Source organism: Vulpes vulpes, chromosome 13 (assembly GCF_048418805.1).
Source record: "Vulpes vulpes isolate BD-2025 chromosome 13, VulVul3, whole genome shotgun sequence".
Lineage (NCBI taxonomy): Eukaryota > Metazoa > Chordata > Mammalia > Carnivora > Canidae > Vulpes > Vulpes vulpes.
Genome location: NC_132792.1, coordinates 32,556,327 through 32,583,143, shown reverse-complemented (window position 1 = coordinate 32,583,143; position 26,817 = coordinate 32,556,327). Strand labels below are relative to the sequence as shown.

General features: G+C 45.5%; 1 protein-coding gene across 6 annotated transcripts in view; it reads left to right on the top strand.

Moving 5' to 3' along the window:
• Positions 1-677: 677 nt before the first annotated feature.
• Positions 678-26,817, top strand: part of BAALC (BAALC binder of MAP3K1 and KLF4) — an 81,236-nt gene continuing 55,096 nt past the window's right edge. For 2 of the 6 annotated variants that reach the window (XM_072734113.1, XM_072734116.1), the window contains exon 1: positions 1,090-1,407. In XM_072734113.1, coding sequence (XP_072590214.1) covers positions 1,248-1,407 — 160 coding nt within the window. In that variant the 5' untranslated portion in view covers positions 1,090-1,247. Of the gene's footprint in view, positions 1,004-1,089; positions 1,408-26,817 lie in introns of those variants that run through there. The other 4 variants (XM_072734115.1, XM_072734114.1, XM_072734112.1 and 1 more) reach the window with 4 other exon arrangements.

Sequence of the window (26,817 nt, the reverse complement as noted above, 5' to 3'; positions counted from 1 at the left end):
TTACATGGGTGTTATATATATAGAAGTGTTTTTCCATAATATGTATTTAGTAAATATATATTGAATGAATGAAAACAATACTCATTCAGCATCATGTTCTGTTCTGGCAGGGCTGGGTCATTGAGGATTTATTCTTCCAATTCTTACCTTTTCCTAGCCCTCGCTAAGGGTAGTTTCCTTCTTTTACCAGGTGTTCCGGCTTCTTTGGGACAGGTAAATTCACTGGCCTACCCAAGTCTGAGCTCTAGTGTGCAACAAGTTGCTAAGTGTGCAACTTGGCACACTTAGCAACTTGAATGAATGGAAGGCTGACAGCTGGGCAGTGGGCACAGGGATGTCTAGGCTGCAAGTGGGACTGGAGGGAAGCCAGCCATGCCTCCCAGCCCCATCCAGAGAGGGTGTCCTGGATGCTCAACAGTTCCTGGTCCTTGTTTTGCTCTCTTGAAAACAAAGTTCAGAGTCACAAAACTGGAAAGGTGTTAGTGATAGAGTCTAGTCCAACTCTCTCAGAGATCATAGGCCCCCCCTCCTACTCTCCAAACCAGTTAAGACCAGGCAAGGGCTCTACTTTTTAAATTCTTGTGGCATAACTCTCTGCCCATTTGGGGGGCTTGTCCTCAGCTCTACCGCTTTGAAACAAGTGGTGAGAATGCTTGGGATCCTTTCCCAAGGGCTTCAGTTCCCTCCAGAATAGAGGAATGGGAGGACGGAAGGAGAAAAGGGATGAAGGAAAGAAGGAAGGAAGGAAGGAAGGAAGGAAGGAAGGAAGGAAGGAAGGAGAGAGGGAAAGAACGGTGCACGGATGAATAGGTGAACAGATGAATGGACGGCCCGGCGGTGTGCGGACGGCTGGGTGCGCCGGACCCTGGAGGCGGTAATCCCGCCCCGCGGGGCCGAAGCCCTCGAGGGACCCCCGCCTCCGTCTCCTTCCCTGGCCGCCGCCACGGAGGGGGAGGGGGAGCGGGAGCGGGAGCGGGAGCCGAGGCCGAGGCTGAGGGTGAGGGTGAGGGTGAGGGGATGCGAGCGCGGGAGGGAGGGCCTCGCAGGCGAAGAGGAGGGCGGGGGGCGGCGGGCGCGGCGGGCGCGGCTGGAGCCGGGAGCCGGGAGCCGGGAGCAGGGAGCCGGGCGGGCTGCGGGCTGCGGGCGGGGACGCGATGTCGCCGCCGCCTCGCGGGCCTGGGCTGCGCCGCCGGGGCTGAGCCGCCGCCGGAGCCGCGAGCCGCCGGGCGCGCCCGCAGCGCGGGAGGATGGGCTGTGGCGGGAGCCGGGCGGATGCCATCGAGCCCCGCTACTACGAGAGCTGGACCCGGGAGACCGAGTCCACCTGGCTCACCTACACCGACTCGGACGCGCCGCCCAGCGCCGCTGCCGCGGACAGCGGCCCCGAGGCGGGCGGCCTGCAGGCGGGTGAGTGAGCGGGAGGGGCCGGGCGGCCGGCGCTGCGGCGCGGGGGGCGGGAGGACAGACCGACCGACGCAGGCCCCGGCGCGGGGCAGCGGGACACCCCTGCGGCGGCGGAGCCCATCCCCGGGGCCGCGGCAGCCCCGCAGCCCCGCAGCCCCGCAGCCCCGCAGCCCCGCAGCCCCGCGGGGGTCAGCCCACCCGGCACGCCCCCGGCCCCGGCCCCGGCCCCGGCCCCCGCCCCCCGGACCCCGCCCCCCGGCCCCCGCCCCCCGGCCCCGGCCCCCCCGGGCCCGCCACGTCTCCCAGCACGGGCTGCTGGCCCCTGTCTGCCCCGATGCACAGGCGGGCGCCTGACCCCGATCGCTCGGCTGGCGCCTCTGCCCCCGCCGGGAGGGAGTTCCCTCGGGCGGCGAAAGCCCGCAAACCGGAGTCGGGCCCGCGCTCGCCCGCCCGGCCCTTGAGCCCGCTTCTCCATCACTCGGTCCACGGCCAGGACCTGCCTGCCCACCTCGTGGTCGCCGTGCTCCCTGGGAAGCAGGATTACGGCTGTGGATTACATGCCCGGAACACTCCCTCTCCAGCAGAGATCTAATAGAAGGACATGCAAAGAACTTTCTGGTCCAGTCACAAATCAGAGGGATTTTTTTTTTTTTTTAAGCAGATGCTAATAGCTAATAACCGTTAGTCCTAAACATGTTGGTGGAAAAGGACAAACACGTTATCAAAAGTCAGATCATTATTTGCATAAAAATATTTTAACTGTTTCTGGATCCCTTTATGTTGTTTTGAATTTTTGAATAACGAATTCAAAATTTCTGAATAATGAAACCTGAGCTAGAAAATGATGTTAAAATGATGCATCTGGGTGGCTCAGTCAGTTAAGTGTCTGCCTTAGGTTTCAGGTCATGATCTCAGGGTCCTGGGATCCAGTATGTTGGGCTCCCTGCTCAGCGGAGAGCCTGCTTCTCCCTCTGCCCCTTCCCTGCTCAAGCTTTCTCTCTCTCAAATAAATTAAAATATTTTCTAAAAGAGGAAAATGAGGTTGATTTGAAGCATACTGTAAATTATAAGGAGGAGGAAAGAAATGTGAAAAGTTCAATAATCTTATATCCATGCTTCCTACATAAGAACTGCCACTTTAATCTTGAGAATCAGTCTCTCCATCTTTAAGGATCAAAGCTGGTTCCTTGTCCACAGGAACTTGGTGATTCCCTTTTTTAAAAAGCAAGACTGTCAGTGAAAACAGTGGAAGACATAACACTGTGTCTCTAATTTTTCTGACACAGCGGCAGGCGATCATAATGGTTACTTTGTGTTGCTGGTGCTTTCAGCAAGTTTCCAAAGGATGTGTTGACTCAGCTCAGTGTCAGAAACAAGGATAAGACATAAGCCTTCAAAAGGGACCTGGTAAATGTTAGATTTAACAGCATTTCCCAAGAAGGTGTGGTGTTGCTCAGCAGAGTCAAAGGCCAGAGCTGCACTCCAAGGAAAAATGGTTAAAAAGATCTAGTGTGAAAAAGGACAAAGTACAGCTTCAAGGCAAGGTTGCCTTGGTGACTGGGAGTGTCTGGTGTGTATGGGTATGAGAAGCTTATTATGGGATAGCTAAATATTCATCTCCGGTACTCATTGCTTTTTAGTCTGCCATCTTGACTCATTGTGCCTCATCGGATTGGGTCCCTGCAACAGGTGCAGCCTGGGACAAGCATGCTCATTTGTGGTTCCTTGCTAAATATGGGGCAGCCTCGCCAGGCAGGTGGTCTTGAAGACGTCCTTGCTACTGAAGTTTGCCCATTTGGATCCATTTAACCTAGATCTTCAAAGTGCCTTTCTCATCCCACAGCTGTTTTTTGTTTTTTTGTTTTTTGTTTTGATTTTTAAGAGAGAGACAGCATGAGCAGGGTTGGAGTGGGGTAGGGAGGGGCAGAGGGTTTTAAGCAGGCTCCATGCCCAGCACAGAGCCTGAAATCGGGCTCCATCTCAGGACTCTGAGATCATGAGCTGACGTGAAATCAAGAGACAGACAGACGCTTAGCCAACTGAGCCTCTCAGGCCCCATCCCGACAGCTGTTCTTTAAAACTGTACCTATTTCCTTGAAATACTCAGCCCAGTTCAAAGATTCCATTTCTTTTGTAGCACTCCCCAACCACCAGCTCCGTACTCACATCTACTGAAAAGTCCCATTTAAGTCTGTCTGCTTGTCAATCTTACTTCAGTTTCTTCATCCAATCCAGACTGAGGGCATGTCACATGACAGTGCTTGATAAATATTTGCTGGAAGAATTCTGCATTTTACTGCAGGAAAGGGGCATTTTTTTCTGCCAGTCCTACAAAGGAAGGTATATCCTGAGCCTTTGGTGCCTGTTTTGAAAGATCCTCTCCACTAGCCAGCAGAATTCAATTAACTTCTTAGATTTGGCTATTTCATAGCCTGAAATTGAAGACTTAGCTGAAACCACAGTATCTGCTATTCATTGCTTCCCTGTGTCACAGCAGCCTGTTTCTTTGTTACAGGAGGAAATTAAATTGGTCTGACATGATTTAGTCCTCATAAAATCAGTTTGCTGGATTGATTCTTACTTCTGTTATCTGATGGGGGTCTTTCAAGGAGAAAAAGAGTCCCTGGGGTTGCCATACCCCAGCCTGCTCAGCCATCCCGTATATGAGTAGTGTCCCAATATTACTTTGATCACAAGTCCCTTAAGTTACACCCTTAAATATCCCTTCTTGTACTGTTAGGTATTTTCCTAATTTCTTTAGGGAATGAAACACTTCAAATTTCTCTAAAGTCCTTCTACTTTAGTTTTAAATTGCTACAATAATTACTTTGGTAAATGAAAGATGGAGGATTATGAAATTAGGGACTCACAGCAAAATGATTTACCTAAATAAATTGAAATATGTAAAATAAAATTAAGAGCACTCAATATTACCATCAGCTAATGTTTATTGATGACTTACCAAGGGCCAGATACTGTACAAAGCAGCACTTAATGTAAATCATCTCACTTAATCCTCATGGCCAGGATGAGGTAGGAACTGCAACCATCTTTCTCTTACTAGTAAGGGAATGAGGCCTAGAGTGTGTGAATGACTTTTACCAGTCTCGTACTGGGATCCAGCTCTGCCTGAATCCAAAGCCCACACTCCTAAATACTGCCTTTCTGATTAATGGGAGATTAACTATAGAATTCTTGCTTTTACAGTTGATGGAACTCAAAGTGTACTGTGATCTCTTGATATTCTAGTCTGGTCTCAGCATAGTTTTTTTCCTGGAGCATCCCTGAGGATGGAATGTGTCTTCCCTAGGGAAGGAGGCCTCCGTGGAGCAAATACTCTTGTGAGACACTCTCTTGGTTGCTTTGTAATTTCTACCTGGTGAACTCCATGCCCTTGCAGTCAAGTCTTGTGCAGACAGCTCTCAATATTTGAAGATGGCTGTTGCATCTCCTCTGACCATTGGTTCTCCAGTCCAAACACATGCAAATCCTTCAGTCGTTTTTCAGACTTGTGGGGACCTGACCATATTATTCCAGATATGCTGTTTGGTTTGTCAAAGTCCCTGCTGATACAAGAGACCTGTGGTTAGCGCCAAGTTCTTGGTATAGGGCAACATGTGGGCTCTCTCCTGGTGCCGGCAAAATCAGGTTAAGATTTGTTTTCCTGCTGTTGCTGTATTATCTTGATGACTCACATTAAACTTGTGCTTAGTTAAAACTCTTAGATCTTTTTTTTCTAATCAAATTTAAGTCCTGTGAATTGGAGACATTGTCTGTGCTATATATCCAGCACCTGGAACAGTGACTGGAACATAGATGGCATTCAGCAAATGTTTGCCAAATGAATGGTTTTTTTCCCCCTCATGAATCCTGCGTTCATATTATTGATTTCAGTAACCCAAAGTTGAGGTTTTTTAATTTATTCCTATTAAAACGTATCTCTTTGGTTTCAGATTAATGTTTAAACGTGCTGACTTTGATTCATTTTGATAGTGCCATTAAGATGATATTCTAGGTCTCTGTTTCCCTGTGTTGACAGACTAAAGATAAAAGATACTTATTCGCTCTCTTATTCATTCAATACACATTAGACACAGAGTAGATTAAGGTATGTTCCTTGAACCATAAGAAATGAATAATATAGTGGGGACAGACACACAGGTGGATATGCTTCAGGTCAACATGTAGACCATACTGGAACCGCATGAGGGAAAGATGCTGGAGGACTACACACGACTGAGTAGTTCATTTTGCAAGGGAGTAGGGGGCAAGGAGCAGTGTGTGTACAGACCCTGAGGAGGGTGGCAGAGGAAGCAGGACTGTTCTGCAGGCCCTCACTGTGGGGCAGGTGAAGGAAGGTTATCCTGCTTCCTTCCTCCAGAGAGAGTCCCAGTAGAGAGCTCACCTGGGGCTTTCTGGTGGACAAGGATCCTCCCTCCCCACCCTCCTCCCCCTGTCTACCTGTTATACTTGTGGTTATATTTTCAGATGATTTATCAGCTAATGCTTACCCCCTCAAGCATGACAAGGTAAGGGGGTCTTGTTGCTCATCACTGGATTCTTGTTCCTAACGCTGTGCCCAGCTATAGTGGGCCCTTTCTTTCTTTAACGACTGACTCTCCTGAACCTTCTCTCTGTCCTTTCTTTCTCCTGTAGTCTCCAGAGATGTTATCTTTCCTCAGAAGTTCCATCTGTGCATCTTTTCTGGGTTCTTGTCTACCTGATTGGTTGCATAGTAAGAAAACACCCCCACTTTTCTCTGCCTCCTTTGTCAAACATAAGCCTCTTTGTTACAAGGGTTGTTTTGCAGAAATCACCTACAAAAACAGGTGGGAGTAAACCCAGGCTATTCATCAAGTTAAGGAAGTCTCATGGGCTCATGGCCCAGGACACACCGGGGTAGAGTTATATACACCCTGCTGCAGGCTCTCCAGGGACTTCGCATAATGACACCAGTCACGCTGCATTGCTGAAGCTTGTTCATGCCTCTGTCCATCCAGTTGGCCTGTGAGCCCTGCCAGCTTGCCAGCAATCACTGCATGCCTGATGGTTGCATGCCTGCCTGTAAAAATGTAGAGTTGGACAAATGATCCAGCTAAGCAAATGAAGTTTTATCCTATCTCCTCTTCCCTGAGTCTTATCGTAGATGATTCTATCTTAGAAATCAGTCCACTGAACCGTGTCTTTGTTAGATACCAGATAAACTATTCTAACTCTGACAAGAGATGACTTTAAGGTTCCAAACTTGGGCCCCACTCAGAGGAAGATAGTCCCCTCTCAGCCAGCACCACGGAGTCTTTTCCTGGCTTACCCTGTACTTAGTAATCCCTCAGGCTGAGACCCATAGTGGTCCTGCCTTGGCCTGGGGATCTATTCACCCACAACCCCTTCCTGCTGATAAGGCTGTTCTGTCCCTTCTGTTGGATGCATGAGCCTCTTGTCCCTGTCCAATGACCTGGGCTGACATCCCAGGAGCCCTGTGTGTCAGACCCACAGCCTCTAGCCACTCTCAAAGACCATTTGCTTCTGTTGTAAAATCCTATCTCTGCTGGGACTCCTACAGAGACTCTCTGGCTAGTCTGAATACCTCTTGGCTTTCATCTGGAGAGGACACTGGATGGTGTATCCTGAGCCCACATTATGATCTAACCCCTTCCAGCTTAGCTGCCACCAACATTCACCTTACATGTTCTCCTCCCACTCTGCCCCCCCAGCTGTCTCCATTGCTCTGTTGTTAGAGGCTCAACTGTCTGCCCCCCAAATTTTAACATGAAGTCCTGACCCCTGGCACATCCAAATGTGACTTTTCAGCAATAGAGTCTTTACAGAGGTTAAAATGAGGTCGTTAATATGGGCCCTAATCCAGTGTGACTAGTGTCCTTATAAAAAGGGAAATTTGAACACCTAAACAGCCACACAAGGGGAACACCATGTGAAGATGAAGGCGGAGGTCAGGGTGATGCTTCTACAAGCCAAGGAACGCTCAAGACTGCCAGCAAGCCACCCAGGAGCTAGGAGAGAGGCATGGAGCAGATTCTTCCTCACAGCCCCCAAAAGGAACTGCCCCGATCTCAGATTCCTCATCTTGGACTTGTGCAACAATAAATTTCTTCTGCTTAAGCCACCAGTGTGTGGTACTTTGTTACAGCAGCCCTGGAAAGCTAATATAAATGTATTTATGAGCACTAACACTGTGAACACTTGGAAGTAATAAGAGAGAGGATTTCTATTGTCACTACCTCATACTTCCTTCAGAGATTGGGTCTATTTCCTTGGTCATTTAAATTCAATTAGCATTTATTGAGCATCTAATGTATGTGAGAATTTTTCTTTGGGACATTAGTTTACATAACTCTCTAAAATAACCTTACAGATCATTGTAACCTCCATTTACTAGACGAGGAAACAGATTCAGTGAGATGAAGAGATCAGAGTAAGGTCACCCACCTAGGAAGTGAAAGAGCCCACGTTGGGAATCAGGTGCCTTGTTTCTAAACCTGGGGCAATGTCCATCATGCTGTAACGGCTAAGCACAGATTTAGTGCCCTCCTCCACCCCATCTGCCTTTAGCTGTTTTGAAAAACTACTTGGAGTGGGAGCCTCCTGCCAGCATTTACAAGGCTGAGGACGGGAACCCTTGAGCAGACCAGGCAGGCCTGGGACACTACTGCTGGCACCCTCCCTGTCCTGGGCACCCTGAGAGGGGCTGCAAAGGGTGCTCTGAAAATCACCTGCTTCCCAGTCACCTGGTGGGCTTGTTAGAGATGAAGTCTTGGGGCAGATTAAATTTTTTTTTTTTCTGGTTTCAAATGCAAGGATGTTTCTTAAGAAACTTCAGAAAGTGTAGAGAAACAATGCCTCTGTCAGCATTAGAGTTTTACCCTTCAGGTCCTGCATCTAGGTGTCTATGGGGCAGCCGTAGACATTTACTGTGGGGATTGTGCTTAAGTTTGAGGGGTAGAGGAGAAATTCCTCAAATTTCTTGGAAGCTCAGAGGCTGAGAGAAAAAAAAGTTGTTTTATTTGCATTTAGGGAAGTATTTGGAGGTAGTGGCAGCCAAAGGCTAGTCTGAATGGAGGAAGAGGTGAGGGGTGAGGAAGGTCATGGATAAGTGAAGGGATTTTTCTCCCCTGAGCAAATATAGTTGAATTCAGGTGAATTACATAGGAAGCGAATGCATATTGTGACTCCATTGTTTATAGTTACCCTGTCCCCTGTCACCTCACTGCCACCCCCAACGATTGGCTCAGGCCAAGTTTCATATTCTTCCCAGCTGTTTTCTGGGATTCCTGGTTGCTTTATGAATGTACTGACATGGCATGTGGGGTGTGTGTAGGGACCAGCTCTCCGTCTGAGCCTCAAATGCCCATGTGGCACGTAGATGGGCTGCCCAGCGTTCTGGTTTGGATAAAACCCCATCCCTACCAGCTCCGGATCGGGTGCATAGGTGTAGAGTGTCTACCTGCATCTTGCCACATGGTGTCTATATAAAGAAGCAAAACCAGAAGCCTTAGATATTTCTTAATCCAGCTTCATCTTCCTTCTAGATAGTGCCAATTTCTCTTAGATTATGGGATTAGGTTATCTCTTAGTCTTCATTTTGGGTGATTGTGAGTCTGGGTCTTTGTCTATCTTCCTGGGCATTTAAGTGGTGATTTGCACAAGACTGAGTGGGTAGCTCGTAGCCAGAGGCCCTTCAGCCCCAGAGTCCAAGCCAGAGCCACTGCACCAGGCTGTAATATGTCCTCACCCAGAGACCACCCAGCCTGATGGGCTGTCCATTTACAATTTCATATGTTTCCTCTCCTTCAATGAGCCAGCTTCTCATACCCATCATGACCTCCAGTCTCTGGACTTTTCTGGGCTCTCTTTTTTATCATCATCATCATCTTCTTCCTCATTATTTTGTTTGAAGAATTATGTTTCTGTGATTAAGGAATTAGACTTTGAAAGCAGATATTTACCAGATTTGTGACCTTGAACAAGTTTAGCTTGTCAGTTTCCACATTGTAGGATAGGAATCATCGTAGAATGAATGTATCCACAAATATGAAGTGTGTGGTCTTTTAATGCTGCTGTTCTTTTTAAAAAAGATTTTATTTATTTGAGAGAGACAGAGAGTGAGAGACCACAAGCAGGGGGAGGGGCAGAGGAGACACAGAGCCCCACTAAGCAGCAAGCCCGATGCAGGGGCTCAATCCCAGGACCCTGAGATCACGACCTGAGCTGAAGGCAGATTCCTAGCCGATTTAGCTACCAAGGCACCCCCAGTGCTGCCATTCTTGTACCCAAGAATGTACTGACTTCTTCACCTCTCAGTCTTGCCCTGGGCGCAGGCTCAAACCTGAGGTCATTCTTCCCTTGTCCTCCTTAAAATCCCTGGTTCTGAGCTGCCTGGCATTGCTGGAGCAAGTCATAGGTGTTGGTAATTGCACCCAATAACAATTCATGCTCTAGAACTTCAGTATTCTTACCCCTTCTTGGCAATTCTGTTAATTCCTTATTAACATGCCATGACAGTCCCTGTGTAATAGCTCCCAACACTATGCTGTTCTTTCCCTCTGAATACTAAATTAAAAAAAAAATCAAGACTTGCTGTGAATTCTCCCATGTTTACCTCTAGTCACCTGTTATATGTTCTTCTGGGCACCTCAGCATTTTTAAAACATGTTTAGCTAAAAACAAAAAACAAAAAACAAAAGATGTGTTTAGCTACCCTGTCCTCTTATCTGCCTGTGTGGATTCTAAGTGCACTCATGAGGTTGTTCTTTGTTGTCACTGTAGGTGAGGACACATCACAGGCAGTCCCATTCCACAGTGAAGGGCTACACCACATCTCCAGCTCTTCCCTGAGCCCAGGCCACCGTCACGTTTTGCTTAACCTCAGCAATAGCCTGCTTCTGCTCTTGCCCTTGACAAGTCATTCTTCATGTTAGTGGGAGAAAAATCTTTTAAAAACATATATCAGGTCTTGTCCCTCTCTTGTTTAACAGCCTCTGGTAGTTTCCTAATCTGTTATATGTATAATAAGACCCCAGCAACCCCTTTCCTTGACCTGCTTACACACACACACAGTTGTCCAGCATGCTGGCTTCTTCTTTGTTCTTTGAACACTGCCACCACTTTCCTGGGGCACTTGCTGGAGGGCCCCCCCCTCACACTCTTTACCTGGTTGACTCCACCTCCTCTTTCAGCTCCCAATTCAGATGACCACCTCCTCAGAGAGACCAGCCTTCCCCAGTTACCATCTGATGATGATGATGATGATGATTATTATTATTATTATTATTATTTTGTCCAATCACCAAGCCTGCTGTTGTCTTGTTCATTTACTGTTTATTTCTTTACTCCTTCATTCCAGGAGGTAAAGGGCTGCCGATCATATTTGCTTCTATAGCCCGAGTACTTAGCAGGGCATTCAGCAACAGAGTAGGCACTCAGAGAATATTTGTTGAATGGAAGGAACTCTCCTCATTTTTTGTATCGCTATCGGTAAGGAACTGCTTTTGGTGGTAGGGACAGAAACCAGAGGAATGTGGTTTAGCAAGTGGAGGCTTTAAATTCTGCACTTCATAAAAAGTCTGGGGGTAGTTAGCTGCACTGCTCAGGAAGGCTGTCAAGGACCTGGGCTCTTTGAGTTTATTACTTTGCCATCCGTGGTATGTGGATTTCATCCCCATAGTTGCAAGCTGTTATAGCATCTTACTTTAGGTAGGAGGAAGGTGAGGAGAGATGCATTCTCCCTGAGTCTGTTCCTTTTTATCTGTAAAAGTGATAGCTTTCCCAGAAGCCAGTGAGGTTTGCTTCAGTATCGTTGGCCAGATCTATGTTGCATGGCCACTGCTGGCTGCAAGACAGTCTAGGGATCAGGAATTTTAGTTGGGCATACACCATTACCCTGAAAGTATCATGGTCCTTTTGGCAAAAAAGGGGAGGGAGAATGGATATTGGGTAGGCTGCCAGCAGGGTAACTACACCTTCCATTGTAAGGCTACCTCAGAGGGGAGAGAGGATTAGTAGGAGAAAGGAAGGAGAAGGGAGAAAGGAAAGTGAGGAGGAGGAGGTCTGCTAGAAACCAGAGCAGCATGGTTATTGGTATTAAGATATTAAGATTTTGCAGTAATAATAATAATAAATAGCATTTTTAGCATTACTGTGTGTTGAGTTCACAAAGGTTGATTTTTTTAAAAGATTTTATTCATTTATTAACGAGAGACATAGAGAGAGAGAGAGGCAGAGACACAGGCAGAGGGAGACAGCTACCCTCTGTCCATGCAGGGAGCCCGACGTGGGACCCGATCCCAGGCCCCCAGGATCATGCCCCGGACCGAAGGCAGCGTTAAACCGCTGAGCCACCGGGGCTGCCCAAAGGTTGATATTGGTTGAGAAAGTTTCATGTGCTAATACTGAACTGATTTTAGAAATAATGCAAACAATAGCTTAAACTTAAATCTTTGGAATATTTATTTATTTATTTGAGAGAGAGACAGAGAATGAGTAGGGGTAGGGGCAGAGGGAGGAGAAGCAGACTCCCTGCTGAGCAGTGAGCCCCGCCATCCATCCCAGGACCCTGGTCTCATGACCTGAGCCCAAGGCAGCCGCTTAGCTGACTGAGCCACTGAGGCTCCCCTGGATTAGTCCTGTAGCATCAGACTGTGCGGTGTACATGAGAGGTACGGAGGACATTCCTTTGTTTTCTGAGTCATTTTCCTGCAAAGTTAATGCCAGCCAGAAACTGACGTGCCAGCTGATATTCCGTGGCACCGATTTCCAATCAGCAGGAATGTTTATGGAGGTTGGCTGTGCACGGTGACCCTGATGCTCAGGCTGGGGCTTCTGTTGGAGAAGCAACAGGCAGCCAATTGGCTAATTTAAAGACTTGACGGTATTTCCTGCGGAAATCTACAAAACCTACCCCGCTATTGTTTCTGGGGCTTGTGGACTTGGGGCAGGAGGAAACTGAAAGGATTTGAAGCAAACAGCAGGGCTGTTTGGGAAACCGGTCGTCATAACAACAGGGCACAGCACAGTGGCGACAATGGAGGTGGCAATTGCCTGCGCACCCTTCATAAGGGGGACAATCCAAGTGGGAGCACGAAACCGAGGCCTCATGAAATTACTACGTGCAAGAATCACTTTTTAGGGACCGTCTTCGGAGCAGCCAGGCTCAGGCATGCTTGGCTGGGGTGATAAGTGGTGTGTGTGCAAACACAGATGAACACAGCCACTGCCTCGGGAGCGTGGCTTTGGTGAACTGTGTGGCCGGCATGTGCCAGGCACTGAATATTCATTACCTAATTCTGTTAGCCACCCCCCCCCCCCCCCCCCGCCCCGTTGGGCAGGTGGGGAGAAGCCAGAGAGGCACTGAATATTCATTACCTAATTCTGTTAGCCGCCCCCCCCCCCCCCCCCCCCCCCGTTGGGCAGGTGGGGAGAAGCCAGAGAGGCGGGGTGACTGGCTAGGACTCCAAGGCCCCAGGGGCTGAGGGGGGGTTGGAACCCAGCTCCGTAGCATTCTGAGCCCTGTGCTCTTCCTTTCATGCCGGCTGCCTAACTGACCACTGGCTCTGGCCCTCATTGTCCGTCAGCTGGACATTTGCAATGGCTTTCTGACCTGTCCCCTGACCCCCAGTCACTGCCACTCCAGTATCTTTCACACCATTGCCAGGTGAATATTCCTGAAGCATTACTGGGATCATTATCGTGTTATTCTCCTGCTCAGAGCCTTTCATGATTTTTCTTTGCCAGCTGAATGCAGCTGTCTTACTGGCATGTAAGGCTTTCTCTTCAGCCTTATCGTCTACTAGCTGTCTGCAGGTCCCCTCCACTTAGCCTGACTCAGGGCCTGGCTTTGCCTGAAGCACCTTATCCTGTTGGGCCACCCCCCGACCCCCCACCTCTGAAAGCCCTATAGCTCCTGTGTGCCTGCCTCAGGTGCGTGTTACCTGCTAGCACACACCTAGCACGCTTACTCCGTTTTGCATTTTCTTACCAATGGCCATGTCATGTGTACAATCGCGCCATATACTCTTACAGACCGTCAGGAAATAGACTGAGATGGACTTTTACTGGGGAGAGCTTTAGGGAACAACAGGCTTGAGGGGTGAGGGGGGTGGGACTGGGCTAAAGGAGAAGTTGAATTGCTTGGGGCTTTGGAGCAGGGATGGCCCTTCAGATATTGTAATGAGAGGTGTTTTCACCCTAACCCAGACAAGTATCAGCTTCGGGCTGCACCCAGCAAGGGGAAGTGACCTTGGGTGGGACTCCTTCCTCCCGCAGAGGGCAGTTCCTAGAGAGGCACTCAGCTGTGAGCCCCCAGTGGTCACCTCTCCCTGCCAGCCATCAGGTGTCAGTCCTGCAGGGAAGATCGTTTTTTGTTTTTTGTTTTTTTTTGGAAACGGCCACTTTAATGAGGGAGAAACGCCGGCTCAAAATGCTAAAAAACCATCCCTGGGTAACTCAACAAATCCACCTCAGAAGCTGAACACTGAGCCCAGGGCCTGGAAAGCCACCTTGCCCTTGGATGTGACCTGCCCGCGTCAGGACTGCCCCCCCCCCCCCCCCCCCGCCCCGCCGCTCAGGAAGGGCCCCACGGGCACCGGGCAGGGAGACCTGGAAGCCTGGGTCCAGCAAGAGGCCGCCCCAGCCAGCTATACTCCTTATTTCCCTGGTGGCTACACATCAGATTCACATGGGCAATGTAAACAAAAGACCCCACCCCAGGGCTTCTGTAGGGGCCAGAAAGCCTGGAGGTTTGACAGGTTCTCTAGGGCAGGACAAAGCGGACTTCCCTAGGTCTGGGGTGGGATTTTGGATTCTGCATTTCTATCTGTCTTTCCTTTTTTAAAGACTTTATTCATTTATTCATGAGAGACACAGAGAGGCAGAGGCAGAGACACAGGCAGGGGGAGAAGCAGGCTCCATGCAGGGAGCCCGATGCAGGACTCAATCCCAGGACCCGGGATCACACCCAGGCCAAAGGCAGACGCTCAACCACTGAGCCACCCAGGTGCCCTCAGATTCTGCATTTTTAACAAGGTCCCAGGTGATGCTGGAGCTGCTGGCCCATGGACCTCTCAGAGAAGGGGTCCTAGACGGCAGATTGGCAAACCCTCACTGTAAAGGGCCAGCTAGGAAACCTTTTAGGCTTCACCGCTCACGTGATCTTTGTTGCAACTACTCCACTGTTTCAGTACCAAAGCAGCCATGGGTGATACATAAATGAATGGCTGTGGCCCAGCGCCAAGGCCCATTCCTGTCCTGGGTGATTCTGAGGCTGGGCTGGGTTTAAGAGCCACTGTCTTTAACCCTCAAGGCAGCGTGGAGGAGAGACAAGAACAGGGCTTGCAGTTACTAGTCCCAGGCCTCAAACGCACCACTAAAGAGTTTGGCACATGCTGAGCCCTTAACAATGGTGGAATGAACAGGTATAAACGGGACTAAGAGTCTTACCTTGAAGGCGATTTCTGAAGGCACCACCAGGAGTAAGGTGCTGGTTTCTCTGGGGAGCAATCCCTGCCCCAGGCCTCCAGGAATTGAGACTCTTCATCTCTCCAGCACAGGTCCCCCTGATTCAGCACTGTGGTTGCTGCCTTGGAGATGCATTTCTCAGCTGGCAACTCTTCTAAGGGTGTGGAGCTGCTTTCAGGAGGTGTGAGAAGAGTCATCACCCTGGGGTTTCTCTGAGCTTCACTTACCCTTCCTTAGTGCTCAGTTTCCCCCACAGGCTGTGATGCTGGAGCTGGGAGTGTTCATTTATTTATTTTTAAAGATTTTATTAATTTATTCATGAGAGACACCGAGAGAGAGAGAGATAGAGAGAGACAGAGAGGCAGAGACACAAGCAGAGGGAGAAGCAGGATCCCTGCAGGGAGCCCGATGTGAAACTCGATCCCAGGACCTGAGCTGAAGGCAGATGCTCAACCACTGAGCCACCCTGGCGTCCCAGAGCTGGGAGTGTTTAAAAAATCAGCACACGTCTGGTTGGTTGTGAGTCTGGGCAGCTGATGAATGGGACGTTGTTTTTGATGTTTGCTTTTCTGAATCAGGTGTTCCTTTGTAGAGACAGGGGCTTCTAGCCATTATGTAAGACTGCAGAAAACACCCAGTGAACTTACAGAAGAGGGATCATTTAAATAGAAGCTGCCAAAAACATTAACAAAGAGACCCAGGGAGAATGAGCCCAAGCTGGTTAGCTTTATTTTTTTTTTCTTTTGCACAGGAATTCAAAATTCAAACACTGACTCTTGTTAGAACCCTCAAATCCCACAGCCACAAGCAAAAAATCAGTGGGAAATGTAATGAAAACTTGTGTGAGAAGGTGATTTAAACATACAAGCAGTCACACACAGACACACACACATGCACACACAAGCACACCTGCACACACACACACATGTACACCCTAGCAATTATATCTTCAACTGAGCATTGCTCCTCCCAGCAGATACCAACTGCTTGCAATTGCTCAAAACAATTCTGGAATCCCTTACCTGTAGCCTCAGGCATTTTTTGTAACATAACATTTCAAACATATATAAAAGTTTAAGACCTTAAAATGACACACACGTATTTCAAATATATAAATATAATTAGGAGAATAGTATAACAAGCCCCCACATATCCATTATCCCACATTAACAATTATCAATGTGTGGCAAATCTGATTTCCTCTCTACCTCCATTCCTTTTCACCAATTGGACTAGCTTGAAGCAAATTCCAGAAGACATGTAACTTCATTCATAAATACTTTTATATGGATCGCCAAAAGTTGGGGACTCTTTTAAAAAAGATTTAAGATTAAACCATATGAATGATATGGTCATTTAAGTTGAAATGATGTTATATCAGCAGTTCTATATGCTTCAGCCTTATAACCACAATATCATTATCACATCTAAAAATTAAAGAAAATTCCTTAATTCTCTAATATAACCCAAATTCAGTCATGTCCAAATTTCACCCATGGTCCCATTGATGTTTTTTCTTAAACTAGTTTGTTTTAGTTGGGATACAAAAAATGTCCACACATTGTGTTTCATTTATCTTTTTCTTCAATTTCCTTCAATTTATAGATTTCCCATTTCCTCCTTCCCCCTTTTTATTTGTTGAAGAAACCTGGTTTTTTGTTCTGTAGAGTTTCCCTTTTTTTTTTTTTTTTTTGGATTTTGCTGATTATACACACCTATGGTGGTGTTTAAAATGTGTCCCTGTGTTCTCTGTAAACTAGTAATTAGAACTGCAGGCTTACTGGGGTTTACATTCAGTTTGGGGGGTAAGAATGCGTCATAAGTGATGATTTCCTTCCAGCTGCACACATCAGGGACCATATACTATCTGGTTATCTCTCATTGCTGTGAGGTTACCATCAGCTGTGCCAAACCGATCCATCTCTTATAAAGTGTCTTAGCTTCCCGTTGCTGATAATTATTCCCTACATCAATTATTTTATTAGAAATTGCAAAACGGTAATATTCTCACATTTCAACATTTATTAGTTGGAATTCTTGTATAAAAAATGACTTTTGCTTGTTGCCCATTTGGTTTCCATGAAAAGGTGGAGTAAATGCCCTTTTCTTTCCCTTTGATGATTGGTTTCTTCAAAGGGGATCAATGGGGACGCCTGGGTGGTTCAGCGGTTGAGTGTCTGCCTTTGGCTCAGGGCAGATTCCTGGGATTGAGTCCTGCATGGGGCTCCCTGCAGGGAGCCTGCTTCTCCCTCTGCCTGTGTTTCTGCCTCTCTTTCTGTGCCTCTCATGAATAAATAAATAAAATCTTTAAGAAAAACAAAAACAAAAACAAAGGGGATCAATGGTTATTCTTTAAAATATCATTATGAATTTATGGGTTTTTAGCATACTTGAGTGAGTTTTAATTCATGACATTGGTTATTATTATTTTGTGCATGTGCTCAAATTGTCCGTCTTTGACTAGTGAGAGCCCCTCAGGTTGCTTTCTGACTCCTTTTTGCACAACTGCACTAGTCTTTGATCGTCCTTGCTCTCTGGCATGACTCACTTTCTTAGGCTCAGCTTGTAGATTTCCTATGCTAGACTTGAAAATAGCCATTTTTCTAAGAAGCCCTGGTTTCTTTAATTGAAATATGATATTTAGAGACTACAGCCTGGGCACTTGGGATGCTCATGGCTACCAGGTTGGTTGTTGTGTATAGATCTTTTTTGTGGACAGAGCTAGGAGTTATTTATTTTCTTTTTTAAGAGCTGGTATATTTGTGTTGATATTATCAATACAAAAATTTCAATTGTAGTGCTTTCCCTTAATTTTTAAATTTTCTATTTTTTTCTTTGTTGTAGATGCTGAAAATCTTGGTTTCTAACAGAAACAAGATCCCCTTTCTTACATACTTTGTCCTATAATTCATCCAACAATGTAGTTACTGAAAATGTTTTAAGAGTTTTGTGGGCTTTTTTTCGTCCTTAGTGTGTATCCCAAAGGGATGTATAATTAGAGGGAGGAGGAGATGAGCAGACTCTCTGCTGAGCAGGCTGCCCAGCATAGGGCTGGATCCCAGGACCCTGAGATCATGACCTGAGCTGAAATCAACAGTCAGATGCTTAACCCACTAAGCCACCTGGGTGCCCCTAGATGACTGTTTTAAAGTCACTTGAAATAATTTCTTTCTGTGTGGTTAAGCCTTCAACTTGCAATATAGGTAGGTTCATTTGTTTCATTTTGCTTTTGTGGTAAATTTGTTTTTGTTTTTGTTTTTTTTTTTCATTTCAGTTTAATTTTGTCTGGCCTTATATTTGGGTAAAGAATTTACGTGGTTCCAAAGGCAAATCTACAAAGAAGTTACATTTAAGAAGTCTAATTTTCATCTCTACCCCCTCCTCTACTCTGTTTCCTTTGTCCTTCTATAGATACTCATTTTATTAGTTTTTTTGTTTATCTTTTCATTTAGAAAAGTATATAAACATACTATACCCTTTGTTCTGTACCTTTTCACTTAACATATTCCAGAGATCATTTCAAAGCAGTATACAGATAAGCTCTTCATTCTTTTTTTTTAATTTTTAAAAAATATTTTATTTATTTATTCATGAGAGACACACAGAGAGAGAGGCAGAGACACAGGCAGAAGCAGGCTCCATGCAGGGAGCCCGATGTGGGACTCAATCCCAGGACTCCAGGATCACACCCTGAGCCAAAGGCAGATGCTCAACCGCTGAGTCACCCAGGTGTCCCTCTTCGTTCTTTTTTATAGCTACAGTTGTGTGGTGCTCAATTGTGTGAATATGTCATGGTTTATTAAACCAGTCTCCTCTTGATGGCCATTGGGATTGTTTCTAGACTTTTGCTACACAAGTATTTTTATCCTTATGTTTTTTCATTTTTGCTAGTGTTATCTTTAGGTAGATTCTTAAAACTGGGGGTAAGGGGTTTGGCCAAAGGCTGAATGCAAGTGTGGTTTCGCTCGATATTGCCAAATTCTCCTCCTCAGGTCTGTACATTTTGCATTTTCACCAGCAGTGATGACAACACTTGCTTTTCCACATCCTTGCCATCACAAGGGGACTTTGTGTCAAACTCAGGGGGGCTTTGTCACTTTCACAGGTAAGACATTGGAGCTCAGTTGGTTTTACTCTGCATCTCTATGAGGAAGAGTGCTGTCTTTTTACATGATTGTGGGCACATTGCCTTTTTCCTCTTGTATATGATTTGTTCATATCTCTAGGGCTGTTCTTTTGATCATATTTAGTAGCTGCAAATCTTCATCTTTTGACATTGACTGAGATATTTTGAAAAGCAAAAAAAGTCCCTAAGTTATTTGGTAAATAAAATTGTTGGGTTTTTGCTATGAGGCAGAACAGCTGGGGGCTGGCTGGGCCTCTCTCTCTTCTGGGACTGTCCAGGGGGCTTCTCCATATGGGGCTAGTTTGGGTTTCCTCATAGTATGGTGGCCTTCAGGGCAGTTGGGCTGTTTACATAACTGCTCTGAGCTCCAGCACAGTCCCAGCTAAAAAGCAGAAGCTGCATTGCCTCTTGGGACCTAGCCTTGGAATTAAGCAGTGTCACTTTTCTCCTGCATTCTTTTGGTTACAAGTGAGTCACAAGCCTGCCTAGATTCAAAGGCAGGGAATTAGACCTTACCCCTGATGAGGGGATGGCAAGGTTCTAGAAGAGCATGGCAGTTTTAAGAACCATGAAGGGTCTGAGATTTTACTGGAGTAGTTAGCCTATGAGTTTCTTGGAAGCTGGTGAGACACAAGACTCCTGGGTCAGAAACAAAGGCACAGCAAGCCTCTCAAGTGTCAGCATGTTTGCATCTGATCCCCTTTCCCAAGTGTCACAGGGGCCAGGTGGACGCCTGCACATGAAGCAGACTGCATTATAGGTGATTTGCGTGCCCACTAATCTGCTGAAAGTCATCCCCCAAAGTGCGGTGTTGTAAATGCAGCCAGGGCTTCCTGTGAGCTCTCTGCAGCTTTCTTCAGCTCTGTTGATCTGGCTCATCTCCTCTGCCCACACTCTCCTCCCCAGTTTGGAAATTGGCTTTTCCCCTTGGTTTCACCGCCCCCACTGCCAGGGACTTTCTCTTCTACCTCTGATTATGTCTTCTCTGCCTCCTCCTCCTTTCCTGGCCCCCTCCATCCTGGTTCCCCCTCGCCCCCACCCTTGGAGATGCAACTCTTCACACCCTTCAGCCAGTAGACTTCCCTCATTCAGCCTTTGCTCATCCATTCTTCTGACTTCAGATATCCCCTGGTGGTGGCTCTGTGATTCTCTCCCCTGACTCCAGATCCTCATCTCCAGCTGCTTACCAGACATCTGACTACAGTGGGCCAGGTGCATCGAATTCAACTGGCCCCAGGCCTGATTAAAGTCTTCTTTCATACATCAGCCCCTGCTGCTGTGTGTTCCCCCTCAGTTCGTCACAGTCCTCCTCTAGTTGGCCAGGTACAAGACTTTACAGTATTTTGCTTTCACTCCCATCTTTCTTTCTCTATATCTCTGCACATCTAATGTGGTATCAAATCCCACAAACCGTCTCTGAAATGTCTCTTGTAATGAATCATTTCCATCTTTTCAACCCCAGGAATCCTACCCTAGCTCAGGACCTTGGGAATGTTCACCTTCCAATTGTCTCCCATTGACCTTTCTGGATGTGGGAGCATCTTGACAGCTAGGCAGGCATCCCCCTCCTCTCTCATTGCTCCCACTTATCTCTCCCAAACCATAAGCTCAGTTTAATTTTAGGAATTTCTCAGATAGAGAATGATCTTTTATTCTTCTACTTTTCCTTCCTTTCTACAAATATTCTTCAGCACCCAGTGTGGGGTGGGCACTGTTTTAAATATTGTAGCGGTAGAGAAGATGGCCAAGACTGCTCTTGGAGCTTATATTCAGATTGGGGATAATGCTTATGGGCCAAGAAATAAATAAGCTAGATAATTTTAGACATTGGTGAGCACCATGGAAAAAAAAAAACCCCAAGATAATGAAACAGAGAGTAACCAGGATGAGGATGAGTTAACAGATTGAGTGGTTGGGGAAGGCCTCTATGAGAAGTGTATTTAAGTTAAATTGCGAATGAAAAGCAGGGATGGACTCATGAATGTGAGGGGCCAGAATGCTTTAGGAAGAGCCAGCAGCAAGTGCAAAGGCCCTGAGGCTGGAAGGAGCTTGACATGATTGAGGCACAGAATGAGGCCAAAGTGATGGGAGAGACCAGAGAGGGAGTGTGTGGGAGGAGAGGATCCATGTAGGGGGATGGAATATATAGGGACTATGGACGATGGGCAGGAGTTTGGGCTTCACTTGAGTGGTGGTGGGAAGGAGGGCTAGGCCTGCTGGAACTCGAAGCCTCTTACTTAGTTCTGATCTTTCTTTTCTCTGGTCATTCCTCATACTCCTGCCTGACCATAGATGTGATTCTGTCACTCTCCTGCCCCAAAACATTTTATGACCTCTGTTTCCTATTGGACAAATGATGACATTTTCAGCATGACATTCCAGGCCCTTGTCTGTCTGGCCTGAACCTTTTGTCCCTACCAATTCCACATTCTTGAGTCCTTATTGTTTCCTAGGCCTGCCTTTCCTTTCTGTTCTGTCATTACAGTTTCCCCAGATGGAACATTTTACCTTCATACTTCCTCATCATGCAAGTCTAACCCAAAGGCCACTCATCCCCTCTGTAAAACCTCCCTAAGTTCTCCTCAGGTGGAACTAATCTCTGTTTCGCCATTGCCCCATTCTATTTTTTTGTCCTTTTTATCATTATTTCCATGGTTGCATAGTCAGCCTTGTGTACGTATGCACAGGCCCACCCTTCTGGTGGAATGAGGGCTTCTTGGGGATAAAAATCATGTATTGCTCATCACCTGTCCCTTATGAAGCCTTGCATGAAATAGGAGCTCCATTAATATTTTCTGAGATTGATAAGATGGGCATGCACAATTTGTTATTCTATCTTGCCTTTGAAGAAGGTGATGGGCTGTTGCTTGGCTATAAAACTGAGATTTCAGGCATGGCTCTAAGTTGGGTGGTTGCCCAGATATGTAACTACATGCTCCAATGACCACACCGTTGCTTTGCTGCATGATTGCATAGCTGTGTGACTGCATGGCTGCATAGTTGTGTGGCTGTTTAGCTGCATGAATTTACAGAAACATAGCTCTCTAATTCACAGTTTGCCTGGATGCATGATATGGCTCCCTTTAAGACCCCAAAATGCTCTTGTATATTTCTAAACTACCTCTCTCTCCACCTAAGACATTGAGATCATGAGCACAAGGAGAATAAAGTGAAAGTAGAGTTATAAAGAAATTGTGTTGATGAGTAGAAGTTTACAGCTGAAATGGATCCAAACAGACCCTGAGGTTTTTATGAGATGGTCAAGACCTGGGAGCATAGGGCCTTCCTGACACCCCAACGTGTCAGCAGGATGCAGACTAGAATGTATTTTCTTACCTGTGATCTGCAAATTGGAGATTTACTTGTTTTTATATAACACTTATATATTTTACTTTCTTTGGACCAGACACTATTCTAATCATTGAATACTTGTAGCAACCCAATGAGGTCACGTTACCCCTAACCCCTTGCAGGTGAATCCACATGGCACTTTCTTTATGACACACTTGTCTTAGAATAAAACACAACCTTAGAATGTTGTGGGGCAGACTGAATGGTGTAACATATGTCAAGGACTCAACTCTTGGTACGTGCTCCATGAATACTAGCCATTGTTTATTATGGCTGTAACCCTGTCCCCCGTGCTCTTCCCAAGTACATTGGGAAGTTTAACTCCTTTTAGATGTTTAGGTCTAACTGTCATCCAATGAGGGCCTCTCTTGTTTGCTTTATGGGTATGGGACACAGATCTGTCTTGGGGAGAGGAGATCATCTTCACATAAGGTTTTTTAGGGACCCTGAATTTAAACCTCTGCCTTTTGTGTCCTGCTTGATTCTTAGAATCCACTTGCTTCTATAACCACAGAAGCACTCATTTCTGCCTATCTGCTTCTGAAATGCTGCAGGGCTCCCCTTTGGTTGTTTTTGTTCAAGAGAATGTGAGAACAAGAGAGAAGGGAGACAGATAAAAAAGGAGGCAGAAACAAAATTCGTCATTGAGAAGAGAGTAGGAGAGAGCCCTGCTTTCCCAGACTGCTTCTGCAGGCTTCACAGATACTTTCTATATTTCCAGGGACCTCCTTGAATCAGGGCTTGAAATAGAGAAGATATATGGATGGGTGGGGGTGGGAGGTGGGGAGGAAACACCTGAGGGCAAATACCATTTTCTGGAATGGGCATGTATACCGGACTCCCATAGCCAGCATGGTGGGAAGAGGCAGGTAGTGATGTACTGTTATTCAAAAATACCTGCTTTTATTTCTTAAAAAACCTCCAGAGTGCTTAAATAAATATATTTGAATATATCTCTAGGTTGTTGAATTTGTTCAAACCCAATGAACATATTAACCATTAGTGAGGTACTTGTGCCTCTTTGAAAGCCTGGTAATAATCCTCTTAAAGGGAAATCATACCCTCTTAATCTCTTTCTTTGTGTGTAATGCTAAATACAGCATCTAAACTGGATTTATACTCTACGATGCCCAAAGTGACTTAGCTTGCCAGACACAAGGCACATTAGGGTGGTTAAAACTAAGTGGGCTCTGAAAATACATGTCTTAACAGTTAATTCTAATGATTAGTTCATAAGACAAATTCAGAATCTCATTCTAGGAGTGATAATCCTTTTGAAATGTAATCTTTTTGCCTTCATGAGTCACTTACCTACCCTATTTTGCCTCAAACGGTGCCCTAAGTATTTATTTAGTTACCTAGGTTTTAATTTTCTTTGGTCCAAGTTTGCTGTTGGGCTAATAATAGAAATAGATGCTATCAAGGGGCTGGAGACAAAGATGGATCAAATATCCATATCCTTCCAGTTAGAGGAATGACCTTACTTTTTGCCCTATATGAATGAATGAATTTGTTTATTCAGCAATTACTTAGGGAGCATGTTCAAAGCCCTTAATATAGTCCTAGGCAGTCAGGAGATACCCACAAAGAGCCCTTGGTGGAGTTTACAGTCTAGTTCAATACTGTCCAATAGAATTTTTTGTGATGATGGAATGTTCTATATCTGCACTGTCTAATACCCTAGGTACGGCTCTGGATCACTTGAAATGGGGCTAGTGCAGCTGAATTTCTCATATTCTTTAATGTTAACGTAAATGTACATAGCTCAGATGTGGCTACCATATTGGACAAGGCCTGTAAAAGAGACAATAACCTGATTCACACGATTCATTACAATTGTTGTAAATGCTATAGAGGAAAAGACAGGTACTATGGGCAGATGAAACTGGGAAACATAACCTAATCTATGGCTCGGCTGAGACTTTTCTGAGATCTTGATGTTTGTGTTAAAAACTGAGCTGCAAAAAAAAAAAAACAAAAAAAAAAACAAAAAAAAACTGAGTTGCTTGGGATTCACTAGGTTGCAGTTAGTGTGGGCAACATTTTTAGAAAAAGAACGAGCATGCACAAAGGCCTTGGGGCAGGAAGAGCTTGGACCCTCTCCCGCCAGAGTGATTGAACCATCACGAAAGCAATGTATGAGAGGAGGCAGGAGAGGGGCTGGAGGGCAGGAAGTGTTGGGGGGTGAGGAGTGGAGAAGAGGTGCGACTGGATCAGATTAGGACCCATAGGCCACAGTAAGCATCATGGACGTTTTCCTAATAGTAGTGAGAAGCCCTGAGAAGGAAAGTAACTTAATCCAATGATAATCTCTTTTGAATGTTAAATATTTTCTAGTTATACATATGCAGACTTTAGAGTCAGTTTCTACAAGGCTTGCTATGAACATTAGCAAGTCCCCTGCTGGGCTTCCCAGTTTTCGAGTCCCTCAAGGTAACTACTTCTGGTTCTTTCAGTTGATTCTCTTGGTTTTTTACTTCTATGTCTCTAAGTAATATGCAAGTATTACTCTTTCTCAATGTTGCGGTTTAAGACCTGGTCTACTGTTTACCCACAGGGAAGGTGAAGATGCCACTTTCACCCTCACCCCCACCACTCCCAATAGAGTTGTAACATGATTTGGTTAGATGGATGGTCAATGTTTGTATGAGAATGACTTTGTAAACACTATTTGCAGCTGAACCATATGATATATAGCGATTACTTCTCCTTTCACACAATATTTTATTTTTGCACTAAGAATTCTTTTAAAAATTGGAACTCATCACTAAATCATGTTAAACTATGCTCTGGTTATGTAAATCTCTTCTCAATGTGTTTAACCACATTAGGAATTCTATTGATTTTTTTTTTATCTTTTTGAAGAAATTGCCCTTGGAGCTTTCTGACTTGTTCCAGTCTGGGATGCTTGCTTTCCAGGCTTGCTGCACAGCCCTTGACTTAGTATCTCTCTTCACCATTAACCTGAGGATCCTGTTAGCCTCTTTCTTGTGTTGAATTAGTACCATATTTCCTGGACCCTGTGTCTTCCTCTTTTTCTTGATTGGTTATTTTATTTGCTCAAGGACATGCTCTAGTAGCTGCCTGCATGAGAGGTAACATTTTTGAGATTGTATTAAAAGAATTTATGTTTTTTTTCTCTTTAACTGATAGTTTGGCTACCAGATGTAAGTCTGGTATGGAAATACCTTTAGAGGTCTGAGGGTATTACCTCATGTCTTCTAAGTTCCAGTGTTGCTGTTGAGAAAATTTCATAGTATGTCTTCTTCCCCTTCTTTTTGTCCTTGTGAGATCCCTTACATTTGTTTTCGTGGGGTTGGGGAGTGGAACAGAGCTAGGTGCAGTTACAATGATAAAATTCTTCTTTAAATTGGAATTCAATGAGCCTGTTTTATTTTGTTTTAAAAAACACCTTGGCTATAGTTTATAAAATGGATTTGGTGGCTCCTGGTCATTTTGTATTACATGAAGTACTATGAGAATTTGTCCCCGCAGGAAGATATGTTCAAATCCTAATTTCCAGTGCTTGCGAATATCACCTTATTTGGGTACAGGATCTTTTCAAGTGTCATCAAGTTAAGATAAGGTGATACTGGGTTTAAGCAAGCCTTAATCCAATGACTGATATCCCTATCAGAAGAGGATATTTGGACACAGAGAGAAGAACACTATGTGAAGACAGAGGCAGAGATTGGAATGATGCATCTATGAGCCAAGAAATACCAAGGATTTCCAGGAACCACCTGGAAGCTAGGAGAGATGCATGGAACAAATTTTCTCTAGAGCCTCCAAAAGGAACCACCTCTGCCCACATTTTGATTTCAGACTTCCAGCCTCCAGAATTGTGAGAGAATACATTTCTGTTATTTTAAGCCACCCAGTTTTGAGGTATTTTGTTACAGCAGCCCTATGAAACTAATACGGGTGGGTATTAAATTATGTAATTTAGTGTTCTTAGAAATGGAAGGTGCTTGGAGAAACTTTGTTTTCTTAGAAATCGAAAGTGCCTTCAGAAATGAAAGGTGATTTTCCCTGAAATAGGAATTTGTTCTTTATATCATTATTCTGTCAGTTTTGTTGAGTATTTGTCTTAATTTTTCTTGAACACTATAAAAATTGTCATAATGTAGTACACATCTGTATCTATCCTATTTTTCTGGCTAGCTTTTAAAATGCCTACCTGATTTCTTTGGAAAACCATCAGGTCAAACAGAGCCATCTAAAGCTTAGGAAAGCCAATCAGAAAAAAGAGAAAGAGGGGTACCTGGGTGGATCAGTGGTTGAGCGTCTGCCTTTGGCTCAGGGTGTGATCCTGGGGTCCTGGGATCCAGTCCCACATCAGGCTCCCCGCAGGGAGCCTGCTTCTCCCTCTGCCTGTGTCTCTGCCTTCCTCTTTGTCTCTAATGAATAAATAAATAAAATCTTGAAAAAAGAAAAAAAGAGAAAGAGTCCAAATATATCTCCAT